The sequence below is a fragment of the Orcinus orca genome, chromosome 13, assembly GCF_937001465.1.
Source record: "Orcinus orca chromosome 13, mOrcOrc1.1, whole genome shotgun sequence".
Classification (NCBI taxonomy): domain Eukaryota; kingdom Metazoa; phylum Chordata; class Mammalia; order Artiodactyla; family Delphinidae; genus Orcinus; species Orcinus orca.
Window position 1 is genome coordinate 89,524,454 of NC_064571.1, and position 16,962 is coordinate 89,541,415.

Below are 16,962 nucleotides of genomic sequence, written 5' to 3' on the forward strand. Positions count from 1 at the left end.
AGGTCATCACAGAGCACTGGGATGAGCTTCCTGTGCCTTATAGCATGTTCCCACTAGCTATCAAGTATAGGATACATTATTAACTATCTCTCCAGAACTTATTCATCTTATAATTGAAAGTTTGTACTTTTTGATCAATATCTCCCCTTTCTCCCACCCCTCAGCCTCTGGTAACCGCCATTCTGCTCTCTGTTACAATGATTTCAACTTTCTCTTTTAGATTCCACATGTATGTGGAATCATACTGTATTTGTCTTTCTGTATCTGGCTTATTTCATTTAGCACAATGTCCTCTAGGTTCATTCATGTTGTCACAAACGACAGGACCTCCTTCATTTTAAGGTTGAATAATATTTCATTATATATATGAAAAAGCATGTTAAAAAACATCGACCAGCTTAAACTGCTTATTCTCCTTAAATTGATTAATCAAACCTTGAGTTATTTTACAGACAGCACTGCACGTGTCTCCAGGATGACCCCCAAAGAATCTTCAGTCTACAGAACTCAAATAGAAATGTCACTGGAGCCCTTTATGAGGCAAGAAATCTTTCAATAAGGAAAATCTGGCTTCCAGCAGCACCGGTAGTTTATATGGACTGATCTGAGGCTAACCAATCAGCTTTCAAGTTTGAAATTTCCCTAACCCCTTAAATTTCACCCTGAACCTTGGACTGGGGAGACTGATTTGAGACCTGTCTCCCATTTCCTTACTGGTCAACCTCACAATAAAGATCATTCTTTTCTCAAAAGCTGGTACCATAGTATTGTCTTCTATGGGCATAAGGCAGTGAGCCCTTGCTGAGTGTGTGCATACACACACACACACACACTCACACACATTTAGGTTGTTTCCATGTCTCAGCTACTGCAAATAATCCTGCAGTGAACATGGAGTGCAGATATCTCTTCAAGATAGGGATTTCATTTTCTTCGGATCTCAAAAGTGGGATTGTGAGATCATATGGTAGCTCTATTTTTAATTTTTTGAGGAATCTCCATACTGTTTACCATAGTCGATGTATCCTTTTACGTTCTCATCAGCAGTGTACAAAGGTTCCCTTTTCTCCAATCCTGCCAACACTTAACTTTTAACTTTTTGGTGACAACCATTCTAACAGGTGTGAGGTGATAGCTCGTTGTGGTTCATTTGCATTTCCCTGATCATCAGCGATATCAAACATCTTTTCATATACCTATTCCAGACCTCGTTATTTGAAACAAAGATTAAGGGAAGAGGGAAAAGTTAAATGGTCACACAGTTGGAGGAGAGGTGCATGGTCCTGGAAACCTATGGGACCCAGGTTAGTGAAGGAGGTTCAGCTATGGGGATTTTGGGGCTCCATGCAATGTCATTCCTGTCTGTCAGAGGCATTGCCTAATGTCAAGGCAGGCACTTTGGGAGTACTGCCTGAGCGGGGCAACCTCTCCAGCATGATAGTCCTTGGAGATCCAATGACCCCAGGATCTTCCCACCAGGCTCCCTACAGAGGCAAATGCTGCCAAACAATGCCAGTGGTTCGATGCCAGGCATCACCCCAGCCCTGGCAGTGCGATCCCTTGGCCACGCCACACACACCGCCTGGCACCTGCAGATATGAACTAGCCCGGTCCCTGACTTTAAGGATCCTGGTCCCGGCCTACCTAAGTCTGTCAGGCCAGACACATACCCTAGCCCCCCAACTTAACCCCTCTGTGCCCTCAACTGTCACTGAAATTTGCAGCGGCCCATCTGTAAAATGTAAGAATGATGCCTTAGCCGTAAGGCTGGAGCGAAGAACTTAACGACAGTGCCTACAAAGCATGCGTCCCGGCGCCCAGCCGTCCAACAACAGCGTCACAGCCTCAGGGAAGCCATTCCCTCTGGGGCGATGGAGCAGGGAGGGGCCCGAGCTGCAGACCGCCGGGCGGCCGTAACTGCGAGCCGGGCCGGGCCGGCTTCGCTCCGCCCCCGCCTCCCTGCGGGAGTCCCCCAGGCCGGTCGTCCCCTCGCGGTCCCACTCTCCGGGGCCTGGGAGCTGAGAGCCCGGATGGGAGCCAAGTGGGCATGCGCACAAGCCAGGCGCTGCCGCCATTGGCCGCCGGCGAGGAGCGCATTGATGACTCATCAGGAAAACACCGGAAGTGAGCCCTACGGGAGCCGGGGTGGGCCAGAAAGCGTTCCGGTTTGGCGCCGCCGGGGCTGGAGGGAATGAATGGACGCTGAGGTGGGGCGCACCCGCTCCGGGGACCGGCCTTAGGCGAGTGAGCCGCCGCAGCATGGAGGACGACGCGCCGGTGATCTACGGCCTGGAGTTCCAGGTGGGTGACAGGAGGGCCCAGCGACGTCGGTGCAGCCGAGGTCACTGGGGATTCGGGGGGCCAGAGGCCCTGGTCACCCAGGACGGGCCGGGGGCCTGCGTGACACACGGGGGGCGCAGCGGTTCTGCCCGCGACCCCCCGGCTTGGGAGCCCCCGCCGCCTCCCCTCAGCCCCGGGCGTTCCTTGTGGCCTAAGTCTCACCACTCACTTCGGCGTATTTGCCTGTGTGCCTTTCCTCCAGCATTGGCGTTCCTGGAAGCAGGCACTCTATTTTTTTCTTTTTTATGTTCAAAGAAGTAGCTGATCTTTGCACTTGTTACTTTACACAGCTCTGTGGGCCATGGCTTTCTTGAATGTGAAGGACCATTACTACAGCAAACATAAAAGAACCGAAAGTTGTAGTGGAGGTTTGGTTGTCAGTGATGTTTCAATCACTGTGGAGAACAGTTTACATAGAAGATGGGAATCTGATTATTGACCATAGACTGAAGGTAATGAGGCTTGGAGGGTAAAATGAGGCACCACTGTGCAAATAAGAGGCAGAAGACCGGCACAGAGGGGCCGTTAAAATGAGAAAATGCCAAGCACATCCGTGTTTCTGCAACGTTTTGACTTGTGTTCATGATTTTAGCTCTTTTTCTTTTTGTGTATTTAAAAATTTTAAAACAAGTAATTCTTACGAGTTGTTTAAGCAGTCAGTGGCTGAAAATCTGATTAAAAATCAGCCAGCCCTAAGCACTCCCTTTCCATCTTATCTGAGTTCTTGAGAACAACCCCTTTCAACATTTTAAAAAGCGTTTCTTCTAGTCTTCACCTTCTTGCTTTTCTCTCGATATAACCTGGCGACTGGATGGCATGGCACGTGAGGATTTTGGGCTTTTTCTGTGCTCTCCTGTCTTCTTTCAGACTCCCAATATAGTTAATTACAATCTCTTGCCAAATCTATACTCAGGTTTCTCGTTTTTCTAATTACATTGTTGACTGCTGATTCAAGTAGGGTTCCATGACTTGTTTAGCCAGCTTTTCAGGATTTTTGTGCAGAAAAAATTTGAATTTTAAGTCGAGTACCTTACCTTATCTTTGTGTGCGTGTCCTGGATTGCCTGGTTAGTGCTGTCCTTACTAGCTGTGCACCCGGTGCCGGTTTCTCCTCCTAGAGTTTCCCCTTCCTTGTCCTGCATCCCTTTGAGCCAAGTGCCCAAGTTCTTGTGTTTCTATTACCATAACCTAGATGGTCTAGGGTGTGCTGTTCCTTTCACACTTGCTCTGCAAGATGATGACTGGAAATCTGTTTACACTATAAAGACAAGTAATATATCAAATCTTGGGTGAGTTTTAGGACCCTTTTTCTTAAAGGGTGGAAGATTATTTTAAAGGACGTACAGTAACTGTGATCAAATAGCCAGTGGATCTGCTGCTTCCAACCCAATGCACGAAGACACTGCATTTTAACAGTGACAAATTGAAGCACAAAGCCATCTTGTAGTTTCATTCTATAGGTTTGTTGTGTCTTCAGATATTGCATACATTATTCGTTGGGGTTTCTGTGTTTGCGTCCTTCCAGCATTGGGTCTGGTTTTCAGTTCCTCCAGCTGTGTCGACTCAGGTTCAGTTGTCTGGGGTTGTCTTGCCTTCCCTCTCTAGTCTTTTCTCGCTTGTGAAGAGGTGATTGCTCCATTGAGTTCTGTAGGTGAGTGTCCGTGTGTATAATCACGGGCTCTGGCTCTTCTGTGGCAGCATCCGCCTAATGCTTGCATCTTCTGACGCCTTTTCCCGTTGTCTCCTCCCCTCCCCTCCCCCTCCCCCTCCCTCCTCGCGGTGCCCTTGCAGGGCTCCCGTGCTGGCCCCTAGATCATGTCCAGGGCTGAGCCCTCGCGTGCAGCAGCTCGCTGTAGGCTCTGTAGGTGGAGGTGGGCAGGCCCATGCCCGGGCCGACAGGAGTTCTTGCAGCTCAGGGCTTTGTTGAGTAAACCCTTTAGCTGGCATTTACCCCGAGGCCAAGGCGTCTGGCAGAGTCTGGCTTCCCACTCCGTCCCACGGAGCCCCAGGCTGCTCCCGAGGAGATGCCAGTCTGTCCCCAGCCCTGCTCTTGTTCTTGTCCCAGCGTGTGCAGGGCACCTGTTTCTGCCACCCACTCCGGGCGGTTCCTGGTGTTGTCCCCGCCTGTGTCTGGGGTGTCGCGGCCAGCGTCCTCTGCGGCGTCTTCTCTCAGCTGGGGCCTTGGCCGCCTCGGAGGCTTTGTTCTCAGGTGTGTTTGGATTACAGATGTTTCCACATTTCACTGAAGACAGAGTTTGTATTTGTGCTCTTCATTTTCCTTCCTGCTTTTGTATGATTTCCCAGAGTCTGAGAAGAGAGGAGAGAAGCCTTCGCCACTGTTTGAACAGTGAGCTCCAGACTTGGCTGGGCGAGGTGTCTGGGGCAGGCGGCGGGCGGGCACAGGAGCGCCAGCGGGCTCAGGTCACCTGAGATCCACTCAAGGGCTGAGGTGACTTGGAGCTCCAGGCTGAGCAGGTTCATCTCACTCTAGTTCGCCCTCGCGCCTGGCCTGTGACCCGGGCTGGGGAGGATCCCACCCCAAAGCCTCGCGCTCTGCTGGCCCCTCCTCCCCCCCAGGATCCTGCACTCCGCTCGCCCAGCTCTGGGAGCCTGTAATACGCTCTCCTCAGCATCGCCGCTTAGCCGCCTGTTCCAAATTGATGAGGGCCTCCAGGCGAAAGTGGGTAGGAGGTCAGCCCTCCTCTAACTTCTCTCCTTTCCTGGAGCTTGCATTTCACGACTGGCAGCTTTCTGAAGCCTTGAAATAAACTCAAGCTTTTTGGTTTAGTTTTTCCAGCTGGCTCTGCGGGAGACTTGGCCTAAACCACCTGTTCTGCCATCACTGGGAGCCATTTTCTGCTCTGTTATTGAAGAATGATTTGTTCAACCAATCAATTACTGTTGAAAATAAATAATGGGTTTGTTAAAAAACACAATTTATATTTTTACTGCTTAATTTTTGTGCCCACTTACAGTTGTTTCCAGATATACTTTGGAAGTGGAATTGTGTCACAAAGTGCACAAGAGTCGAGGGCTCTTCGTGCATGGTTCTAAATTGCCTTGCAGGCGCTCTGTACCAGTTGCTACTCCATCAGCAGTAGAAGAGGCAACTGCCTTTCTAATCTGTTAGAGCCCACCTTCATACATGTGTGTGCATTTTCCTTCCCTCCTGCAGGCACGTGCTCTCACACCTCAAACGGCAGAAACAGATGCCATTCGGTTTCTGGTTGGGACGCAGTCTCTAAAATATGATAATCAGGTAACTATTTTTGACAAACGTATACATGTTAATTACTAAGCCTGTTCTTGGTTTTATAACCATTTCATTCTTGATTCTTCAAGCAACATTTGAGAAAATTAATGCCACACAAACAAAATAAAACTTTCGTTGGGATTTACATAGCCAACTGTATGTGATGATTGAATTAAATAATTTAAACTTATTCTGTGTAGCATTATTGCCGTAGTTTCGTGTTTTGGTTTTGTGGGTATATAGGATTCACCGTGTAAGTGAAGCAACCCAGGGTACGAGGTCAGCATCACCCCTTTGACCCCAGCCAGTGGTCGACTGCTCTGATGGCTCACAGCACTCTCTCTAGCTGAGCCTGGACGAGGCCGTAATCCCACTGCAACATAGAGTTCCAGGCTGTCGCTGCCAGTTGGTCCAGGGAGATATAGAGGGTGTGACCTGTGTGCTGTCCTGGCCACTATAGTGGAAAGGCTGTTGGATACTCACAAGATTGAGGTTCAGTCCACGGCTTGACACAAAAGTATGACCTTGAGCGAATGGATTAACCTTGCTGGACTTCGTCTTCCTCATCCTCAAATAGAGGCAGGGTTGTCTGCAGGTGCCGTGGATGTTGCGGAGTTGTGCACTGCCGTTGATCTTGGGGAAACGCACGTCAGGCGGTGTCACGTGGTGCAGCCCCCATCCAGTTACTGTTGTCACTGGGGGGTAATGGTGTTAAAATCGCTGTCCAAGAGTATTCAGTGCCACGTGGGGTGTGGTGAAATCCTCACTCTCCCATGTTGATGAGGGACTTTATGTTGGCATAGTCATTATGGCAGCTAATTTGATGGTATACATCTAGAGCTTCATAAATAAATGTTCATATTATTTAACACGTAATTCTTATACTCAAAACGTCGAGAAAGCTTTATATACAAGGGGTAATACCGTACTGGTGCCTAGAATGGTGAAAGCACGAGAAGCGATCACATCGTGCAGGTAGTAGGCGGGATCCTGGCATTCCCGTACTCGAAGGCAGAGTCACATGACTAGCCTGGCTGAGCCTGGCCGCTGTCGGCTGTGTGCTCCCTCACTGCACGCCCGAAAAGCTGAGTCTCCTCAGAAGCGTTACAACCTAAAAATTCTCAGGTGATTCTGTGAAATGTTCAGATTGTATATACTGTGCGATCACTATTGTGTAAAAAAAAAAAAAGTAGATTGTTTTGCAATATATACAAATATCGAATCATTCCATTGTACACCTGAAACTGATGTAATGTTATATCAATTATACCTCTATAAAAAAAGTAGATAAAGTACAAAATTGAATCTCAGCATAGAATAAAGACTAGAAATAGGTCAAAAGGGCTCGAAATTTGAGCCATAGTTATCTTCAGGGAATGTGAATGTGATGTAAGTTGTTTCTTTATAATTTCCAGTTTTCTGAATATGTGTGTGTGTTACTTTCCTCCTGGAAAATGTCAGATGGGAATGATTTATTTATAAAGATAGTTAGCAGTGGCTGTCTCACAGGGCAAGAGGAAACCCGGTGACGGCACCGTGCAGCCTGGGGGTGCTGGTTGGCGGAGAGAGGGGAAGGCTAACCAGGTGACAGCACAGGGAGCTGGTGACAGGAGGCACAGCTGTTTCCTCTGGGGATGGATGGGTGGAGTTTGTGATGGGGGAGGTGTTAGAGGCCTGGGGACAGAGCCAGGTGGATGACTAACTGCCTTTTTCTCATCTACTTGTGTTTCAATTCCACCCAGCTCCGGGCCTGTACCATTGACCTTCTTGGTAGAACATCAGTTTTTATTTTTATTTTTTTTGGCTGTGCTGCACGGCTTTCAGGATGTTAGTTCCCCAACCAGGGATTGAACCCACGTCCTCAGTGGTGAACGCTCAGAGTCCTAACCACTGGACCACCAGGGGATTCCTGAACATCAGTTTTTAAACTTCTTAAGAAAAGAAAGAAATTGTTTTTGTTATTTAATGAGGGATGCTTATAAATTTTTTCTAGAAAATATTAAAAGCTGACAGAAACAAATGAATTAAGAACAAAATGAGGTAGTGTAAGGCATTAATAAGTTACATTGTACCTGGTTTTATCAGGCAAAATTGTATACCATTTGGTTATGATACTAAGAGAGGATCAGCCCCAAATGACGTAAAGTGCTTTAATCTTCCTGAAATCCTTTTTGAAGCAAGATAATCTCGGGGGTGGGCCCAAGCATCTGCATTGCTAACCAGTGTCAGGGAGCACCTCTTATGTCATAATGGATCGTAATTATCTAAGCCAGGGGGGACATCAGCCTCCTGACAAACGTAGTTTACAGCTCCATATGCCTGTTTATCAAATGTACTCTCTGCGGGAACAGTCCTGGCTTTTAGAATATGGGCCGTCGGTCCGTGGGCCTAATGAAAGAAACATTATCATCTTAGATGAGAGACTTTGGTTCTTCTTAAAAATCAGTCTTAGAAATCCAACTTTCCAATGGTAAGGTCCAGAAAAGTTCGGTAGTTAATGGTAACAAGTGCGTAACTCTTGGTAACCTCTGCCGCATCCTCCAGTGTGTAAGGCTCCTTGAGTGCTAGGTGCAGAACCACTGTGTGCTCTGCCGGCTCTTTCCTTTCAAAGTCCTCATTAAGGGCTTCCCTGGTGGCGCAGTGGTTGAGAGTCCGCCTGCCGATGCAGGGGACACGGGTTCGCGCCCCGGTCCGGGAAGATCCCACATGCCGCGGAGCGGCTGGGCCCGTGAGCCATGGCCGCTGAGCCTGCGCGTCCGGAGCCTGTGCTCCGCAACGGGAGAGGCCGCAACAGTGAGAGGCCCGCGTACCGGGGAAAAAAAAAAAAAAAAAGTCCTCATTAAGCGCTGATTCAGGCTTGTAGCCTCTGGCTTCAGTTATTTTTTTCTGGCCACAGTTGAATTAAAGGGTGGAGACTGAGGTTTATAACTTTCTCTTTACACTCTTCACCTGTGGTGGTCTTTTGGCTGTGAATCCAGACAATAGGAATGAAAGAGTGTTTCTGACCTGCTGGTGTTTCTTTTCTGTTTCCGGGAAAGGTACGTGGCCTTGTTGGGACAGTCATTCATTCACTCACTCACTCATTCATTCATTTGCTCAGCAATGCTTATTTAGTGTGGTAACAGGACTCTGATTCCTCTCACTGTGTTAGGTGTGAGACAGAAGGAACAGATACATTTGTGCCCCGAATTCAGCTTCCAATGATGCAGTGACAGAGATGTGCAGATAACTGCAGTGACACTGAGGAGAGAGGTCCAGGCGGAGTGGCACGTGGCCGGAAGGACACCAGTTTCTTCCTGGTGGCATCAGAGCCAGCGTCACAGAGAAGGGGGTGTCTGAGCTGAGGCCTTCAGGCTGTGATGAGTTGTGTCACTTGCTGGTGGGCCTGTGTTTTCATAGTACTTTGGCTCATCCCCGGGGAGGGAGCCCAGGGGGAAGGGAGAGGCGAGAGGGAGCAGGGGGGCCAGGCCGTGTGCATGGACACCTGTGCCGCCGGAAACAGTCCTCACGCCCAGCGTGCATGTTTCATCTCAGACATGCATGCCTGTTCTGCTCACGTCACACATGTGTTCCTCTCACACTTGACAGTGCTTCCCCTCACATATAGTATGTTTCCTCCCACATGTGAGACACAGGTCTTCTCGCATGTGATGTGCATGGTTCCCTACATGTGTGCCACATGCTTCCTCCCTCGTGTGACACGTGTTTCCAGAGGCACCTGCCCCCGGGAGAGGATGCCCTGCGGTGGGGGGAGCATAGCATCCCTATTTCCTTCTGTCTCCAGAGGAAGTCCAGTTGTCCCTCTGGTTTCTGACAGTGTTACTGTTATCACACGATTACCACCTGCATTTTAAAATGATGAGGGCCTTCTGGCTGACTGCCCCTGTCTCCTTTCCCCTGTCTCCGGCTTGCTTCCCTGCAGTGAGGGTGGACAGGGGCTTCCCCTCTGTGTCCTCTCCCGTCAGCGGTGTCGTGTGGGTCCCTGTCTGGCAGTGCTGTGTGCTGTGTGTCTGTCATTCCCCTCCTTGGGACGTACTCCCAGCCGCCTCCAGCCATGAGCTGGTGAGAGAGAAAGATAATGATGGGGGTCCTGGCCTGTGAGCCACGGGGGACTGAGGGCCAGACGGGGAGTGCAGGCAGGTGGTGTCCACTGTGCCCTCAGTGGACAGGGTGGGTGCTATTGGCCCCATTTCCAAACGGAGGGGTCGGCTCTAGCAGCCACGCGGTTTCTCCCTGGGGCCCTGCTGAAATGCGGCAGGATGACCACCAAGCCACCGGCTCCCTCTCCCCGCGTCCTCCTCGCTTGCACGCGCCGTGAACTGTGAAGCTCGGCTGGGCGAGGGCGCGTCCTGGACACTTGCTGTGGCGCCCCCACGGCTGATGCCCCTGTGGGAGGAGGTGCCGCCCCTGCCCCGAAGCACCTGCAGTGCCAGCTGTGACAGTGACAGTGGCATCACGTGACCTCAGCCCAGCTCTGCAACCCCGCCCTCCGGAGCTTCGCCCTGCCTGGGGAAGGAGGGGTGGCTGGTAGGGTTTCTGCCCCCTCCCTAGCTTTGCCTCAGGCCATCAGCTCCTCCCTGGCAACTGTTAATCCCTAGAAAGCGCCCCTCACCTGAGTCAGTGCTACTGAATTCAGCCCGGCTGTTCTCATGAAAATTTGAGGAGCTGTCACAGTTGCTGGCCTTTCTTTGTCTGATGAGCTGCTTTATTTTCTGTGCCTTTAATTTTGCGCTGCCTGTGTTTGCAGCAGGACAGGCACTTCTGGAGTCTTGGTCTCCCCTGAGCTCTCCTTTGTGAGAAGGTGGGCCCTCCTGGGAGGCTGTGCTCCTCTGGTCCAGCGGGAAGCTCTGGCAGAGCCCAGGGGCAGGGCTTTCGCATTGCAGGGGTTGGGTTGCTTCTGCACCCTGCTTTCCCTGCAGAATCTCTCTGCATGTTGCTTCTCCCCTATTTGTCGCGTAGATGGTGAGCGCCAGGGTGACAGAGAGGACCACTGTGGCCGGCCTTCTCTCAGCAGTCACTGAGAAGGCCGACATCCCCAAGGGGCTGGCAACGCAGCGGCCTTCTTTCCCCATGGCTCTTTTCCTTTGTAATCTTTTTTTTTTTTTTAACGTGTCAGCTCGATTGTTCTGTATTTGTATTTTGACCAAGGACAGCTTTGCTCATGTGCCCTCTCTGCCTGCAGGTCCTGTATTTGGCCACCCTCAGAATCACTGGAGGCGTTTGTTAGAAATTGAGGTTCCCAGCCCCACTCCAGACTGAGCCTCCATTTCTCCCCCATCCCCCTCCCGTCCCCCTCCTCCTGCCCCGCCTCCCCCCCATCCCGTCTCCCTCCCTCCCCCCATCTCCCCCCCTCCCCCTGACCCCACCCCATCCTTCCCCCTCCTTTAATGACTACAGGAACTTATGCTCCTGTTAAGGAAGCATCAGGAAGAGCTGCGTTTCTGGTGAGGCTGGATCCAGGGCGATTTCTGGAAGCGAGAAGGGAGGATCCTTAACTTTCCCCCGGAGGCGAGCTTTCGCTTTTTCCTTTCCAATTTTACCACATTTTTTTGGTCTGTTTTTGAATTTTTAAGAGTTTACCTTGAGTTCAATAAGAAAAGAAGCACACAGAGGGCAGCGGCCTGGAGTCACGTGCTCCAGTGATGGGTACTGTGGACAGGGACAGCTTTCTCTGAGCCCTGATTCTGCGGGAAGATGAGGGGGCTTGATTAAGATCATCTTTACAGGCTTCCTAATAAGTTTTATAACTCTGGCTTCTAAATTTTTATAGTGTCATCTGTGCCCTTAGCCCTGCACTGGTAAGTCCAACTTTAAAATTTTAATAATGGTAATTCAAAAGATATGACCTTGAGCTTCATTACAAGCTGTTGGAAGCATTTTCCAAGCTCAGCAATTGCGTAAAGAATTTAAAGTAACATTTACACACTACCCAGACAACCACACGTCTTCCCCACCCTCTGAGCCAACACTAAATGTTCTGTCTTTTGTGCCCCCATAATCTTTTGCACTCACCTTAATCATAGTGTTTTCTCCACTGTAGTACTTGTTTTTATAATTGGCCTGTAACTGCATATGTTTATGCAACAGAACATTTCTGTGTACGTTGTGTGAGCTGGGCAGAGGGTGGTGCCCTGAGGACAGGCAGTTAAGTTACTGTCTCTTTCTTCCGAATCAGGAGCTGCCTGCTACTCTTGCTGCCCTGCTGCAGTGCAAAGCCCAGTGTCGGGGAGGGTGGGGTATCCTGTGCCCCGACGGTGTGGAGGCTCTTAGCACAGGCTCTGGAATCCCATTTCTAACCGAATGAACCGTGATACTCCAGCTCTGTAAACCTTGGTTTCTTCCCCTGTAGTCGTGGCTAATAATGATAGGTTATCATATTATCACAGGGCTCTTTTTAGGATTAAAGGAACCAGCGTGTGTAAAATAGCTCGGTGCCTGTCGCATTTTGCATATTAGTCATTATTCTTTTGATCCCTACTTGTTTGTGGTGATGATGTCCTACCGTTCTCTCCGAGCGTACCCGGATTACAACATCTCATGAAGACGTATCCTTTGGACCCATCCATGAGCCTGCTGTAGGTGAGGACATGGAAGAATGCTAGGACTCCCAAGCTTAATGATGAAGGTTAAGGGCCATAGTATCAGACTGTCAGGTTAGGAGAGGTGGACCTGTGTGTGTGTGGGGGTCTTGGACTCCTCCCAACGCCCAGCCGTCTAGGGCAGAGGCTGACTTGTGTGTGCCTGAGCGGGTAAGAAATGAGCCCAGAGGAAGACCAGCTGGGATCACGTACTAGAGCCTGTTTGGACCCCACGTGCTTCTGGTCTTCACAAGAAGGAATAGCCTTCCCCAGACGGAGCAGGTCCTCCAGAGGAGCGCAAAGTGTGGGCACAGAGGTCAGAGGTCCGGTGGAAGGACGGCTCCCAGCCAGGAGCTGCAGGTGTGCAGGGGGGCTGTGCGCTCACCTGGCACCTGGGTCCACAGAGCCAGCAGAGGAGGAGCCAGAGCTCTTGTGCTCCCCCGGGTGTTGGTCCCGATGCTTCAGGGTACTGCAGAGGGAGAGCTCTGGGGAGAGGAAGAATTGTACATTTAAGTGCCTCATTTTTAAGTGTTCATGGATTTTCTGATAAGGAGGAAACGTCGAATACTTAAGAAAAAAATTTCCTGTTCACCCTAACAACACAAAAATTCTGCCTGATTTTGTGTATTGCCTTTTAGTCTGTGTTCCCATATAACTTTTAGAATGTAGAAGCTGTCCACCAGGAGTATTTCCAAACCCACTGTGAAAACTACATTGGGCTATGAGTGCTGGGAGAAACTGACTGAAAGTAGTTTTAAAGATAAAAACAACAGTCATGGTTTTTAATCTCCCTCCCCCAGAGAAGGGCGGGAGCTAGTGTGTGTGCCCCCCCACTCCGAGATCAGCCCTGCACGACCCCTTGGTCCCAGCAATCCCAGGAGCTTTGTCCCTTCACCTGCATTGTATTCTCGGGGACACTGAGGCTTGGGGTCACACAGGCTGTAAGTGGGAACGGCGGGATTTGAATTCTACTCTGAGTCCAGAGTGACCCCTTAAGGTACTGGGGGTTGTTTTCACATGAGGACACTGTACAAAGGAAGCAGCCGAGAAGAGAGAGGCCCTGAGCAAGTGCAGAGTGGAGATGCTTCGGGTGTCATGGAAACAGTTTTTAAAATATCATTTAATGTTTGACTGCAAAGTAGTGCATATTAATCATGAGAAATGTTAAAAAGGAAAACAAACCACAAAGAAGTAAAGGAAAGGCTGCTATAATCCCACCGCCCAAAGGTAACCAGTCGCTTTCTGGTTCTCTCATTCAGATGTGCTTGCTTTTTAACAGAAAGCGTGTGGTGCGTGTGTGCGGTTCTCTTACTGGTTCTTTTCCCCTTGGATATATGTTACGGACCCTCTTCCCTGGGACTAAATAGTTTTTATAGTAGAATGGATGGCTTCATAGTATTATATTACAGTCAAGTACTACAGTTTATTTGAACAATTCCCTGTCGCCAGACATTTAGGTGGCTTCTAATTTTTCATTATGACAATCAGTGCCACAGTGAACATTCTTGGATATAAATCTTTGTGCAGATTCATGATTACAAGTATAAATTTATTTTTAAAATGTTTAATTTTATTTTTTCCAGTGACTTGACTGTTGATAAGAGAGTGAACGTGGACATCATTTCCATTCCTCTAAAAATTATCCAGAAAAGCATGGTGATAGCACATGTAACTTTTCATTTAGTGGCTAAAATGTCATGTCGTTATAATCAATGTTATATGATCAGAAGCATTGACAGCTGTTGGCTTTGTTTTTAAAAAGAGGTTTAAGATGTGCTAACACGCAGCGCTTTCTCACCCCTTCCTGCCTCATTTCTTTCCGGCGTGAGTTAAATTGTGCCCACTACAGAGTGGGCAGAGCAGGGCTAAGACTGGGCCTCATCAGGCAGCAGTGCCCTGCCCCGTTCTCCTCCCACAGCTGTGCAGCAGGTCTGGGACAGTCTTGGCTTGGTGGCACCATCCTGGAAGACTCTGGCCCTGGCACCAGCCATGGCCTAACCAAGCGAGGCGGGGACGCAGCTTTTGGTGTCTTGTCTCTTTAGGAGTTGATGTGGCAGGGGGCAGGGTTCTGTAGCTGCAAATCGTAACAATACTTTGTGGGGATTTCACACTTGTCTTAAGTGTATACTGTTAGTGTAGTAAGAATAACTGTTAAGTAAAGATGTGAAAGGTGCATTTGATTATTATTCCTGTAGTCACTGTGTTCCATGAAGTCATGTGGAAACTGTGTGAGGTTCTGACATTCTCTTTCCTTGTGTTTGTAGATCCACATCATAGACTTTGATGATGAGAATAACATTATAAATAAAAATGTGCTCCTCCATCAAGCGGGTGAGATCTGGCACATTAGCGCCAGCCCTGCAGACAAGGGAGTGCTGGCCACCTGCTACAACAAGAGTGAGTATCCCCAGGGGTCTGTGTGCGCCCACTGATGTATAAGATGTTCCAGTCAGGGAAGTGCTGCGTTCACAGAGAAGTTGTGATACTCTGGGTAAATGTAGATTATACTAAGCGGTTATTGCAATCCAAAGCCTAAGAACTGAAGCTGGAATCATGGCTGTTCCAGGAGCGTTGACCCCGGGGAGTGGGAGTGATGTGCCCGAGGGTCTCCACGGGTGGATGTAGCTGCCCTCGTCCTTAATTAACTGCACCCTCAGGAGGGCGGCTGGACTTGCATCTCTCTCATCACCTATCAGTATGTGTGATAGCAGGACCAGTGAATCACAGCTTCTCGGTGCGCACGCGTGCTGTATGGTCACGATCCTTCATAGGCTTCTGCCCAGCCTACCTTCTGCCTTCCCGTCTCTGGGACGTTTTAGCGTTTGTGTCAGTCCAAAGTCTATGGTGCTAAACTGGCCACACGACTTCCTTAATTGTTGTTACTCTGTCGTTGTCAGTAACTAGCATTCAGATTCTGGCTTTGGGAGGAAAGGAGAAAGGAAGCACAGAGATGTGGGCTTCCACACAGAGCGTCTAGAAACTGTTTGCTCTTGAGGAATCTTGGAATTGATTTTTCTTATAAATAGCAGTGTTTAAATTATGTCTGTTTATTGCAACATGCAACCCCCCCTGCAAGTCAGTAGAAGTCCGTACTATGATAGATGCACGCATGCGTGTGCACGTGTGCACACAAACACACACACTCTGGAATAAATATCACAGTGGCCTTGTAAATAACTACAGAGAATTGGATTAACTCACAACTTACGTTTATAAATGCAGGTGAGAAAACCTCCCTCCACACCTCTTTTTTCTCCTGCTGAGGAGGGAGGGTGAGTAAAGCAGCATTAAATCCTCTTGCACAGCCCAAGTAGGTACTACTTGCAGGCAAAAAACTTCTTGCAGAGTTCTGTTCTCTGTCTTGAAAAATGATAGTGAATTTGCTGTAGGTTAAAGTAAACTAGACATTCAAACTCCTTTTCCAAGCAAGCCACACACCCATCTACCCTAGCTTATGTCTCTGTCATTGGAGGAGCAAGTGACAGATGTAGCTTGTTCCAGATTATCGATAGGGATCTATAACTGCTGTCAATCTGACTTTAGCCATCACCTGGATTTTTGTGAAAATATGTTCTCAGAGTCCAGGTGCTGGCAGGGAAGCTGTATTAGTAGTAAACTCTTTTGGAACTTATTCTACGTGGATGAAGATTAAAAAAAACACTGTAGCTTTTCTTTCTGATAATTTTACAAGAAAATGCATCACCGTGGAAGCAGAACGAGGGCACGTGGGTGGGTGAGGCTGGCTCCGTGGGGCCGTGCGGCCCAGGGCTGCGGTGAGTGTGCACGGCGCTGAGCAGATGGTTGGGCGAACGTGGACGTGGCCCCTTTTGGAAGCTCACTCACACAGTTGTGTGTAATCACTGCTCAGAAAACAGTTACGGATGGAATCGGCTGATTTAAACTGAATTGAAAGACTGGTCTCTGGGATTTCAAAAGATGTGGTGAGTTTCTTTGGAATGAGGGTGCTGAGATGTCCGAGCAGATGAGCAGCAGACCCAGGCCCAGATGGCACGGATGCTGAGTTAATCTCAGTGTTTGCGCCCTAAGTGGGGAGAGTGCCGGAGACCAGGAGGCGAATGTGACCCCTCCGTGAGAACCTCTCTGTAGCTCACGTGTAGTTAGTGAGGCCCAAGGCCATGGGACTGAACAACTGGAAAGGGCACTAGATGCTGACGGTCCAGTGATTTCTGCCAGATCATCCCCGGTTACTTTCCAGCATTTCCCCGTCAAGGTGGAGGTGGGACAGCGGTGAGGAGAGGTGGCCCCTCCAGAGATGGGCAGTGGGCCCTGCTTCCCAGCCGCTTCCCAGCTCTCCATCCTGGCCGCCCTGGTAGCATCTGGCGATTTCGCCTGTAAAATGGATGCAGTTCGACCCACGCCATTATTTGGAAGCAAGGAGCGAGGAGGGCTCAGGCTGGGTGTGTGAGGGTTTGGGGGGCCCCGGCAGCCCAGGTCTTCACGGGCGCCCGGCCTGGTCCTGCTGAGTTTCTCTGGGAGCGGTGGTGGACCCGGCCTGGCACAGCCCGCAGGGTCCCTCAGGAGCACCTCAGCCCTGATGCCCCTCCAGCCGTCCCACCACCACGGGAGCTCCTGAGTTTGGGGCACAGAACCTTCAGGGGTAGGCGCTGGGGTGCTCGAGGCCACAGGATCAACGTGCTGTCTCTCTCGAGCGTACCGAAACCGTCATTTATAGCCTCCAGTGGGTGTCGTGGTTCTGAGGGGAATGCAGACTCGCCTGCATCTCATGACCACCCGAGACGTGCGGGGACCTTTTGGACAGCACCCTGATCCC

General features: G+C 49.7%; 1 protein-coding gene across 5 annotated transcripts in view; it reads left to right on the plus strand.

Annotated features, from left to right (window-relative positions):
* The first annotated feature begins 2,129 nt into the window (after nt 1–2,129).
* Nucleotides 2,130–16,962, plus strand: part of EIPR1 (EARP complex and GARP complex interacting protein 1) — an 88,209-nt gene continuing 73,376 nt past the window's right edge. For 3 of the 5 annotated variants that reach the window (XM_033437512.1, XM_004274918.3, XM_033437515.1), the window contains exons 1-3: nt 2,130–2,301; nt 5,515–5,598; nt 14,435–14,567. In XM_033437512.1, coding sequence (XP_033293403.1) covers nt 2,260–2,301; nt 5,515–5,598; nt 14,435–14,567 — 259 coding nt within the window. In that variant the 5' untranslated portion in view covers nt 2,130–2,259. The remainder of the gene's footprint in view (nt 2,302–5,514; nt 5,599–14,434; nt 14,568–16,962) is intronic. The other 2 variants (XM_033437514.2, XM_033437513.2) reach the window with 2 other exon arrangements.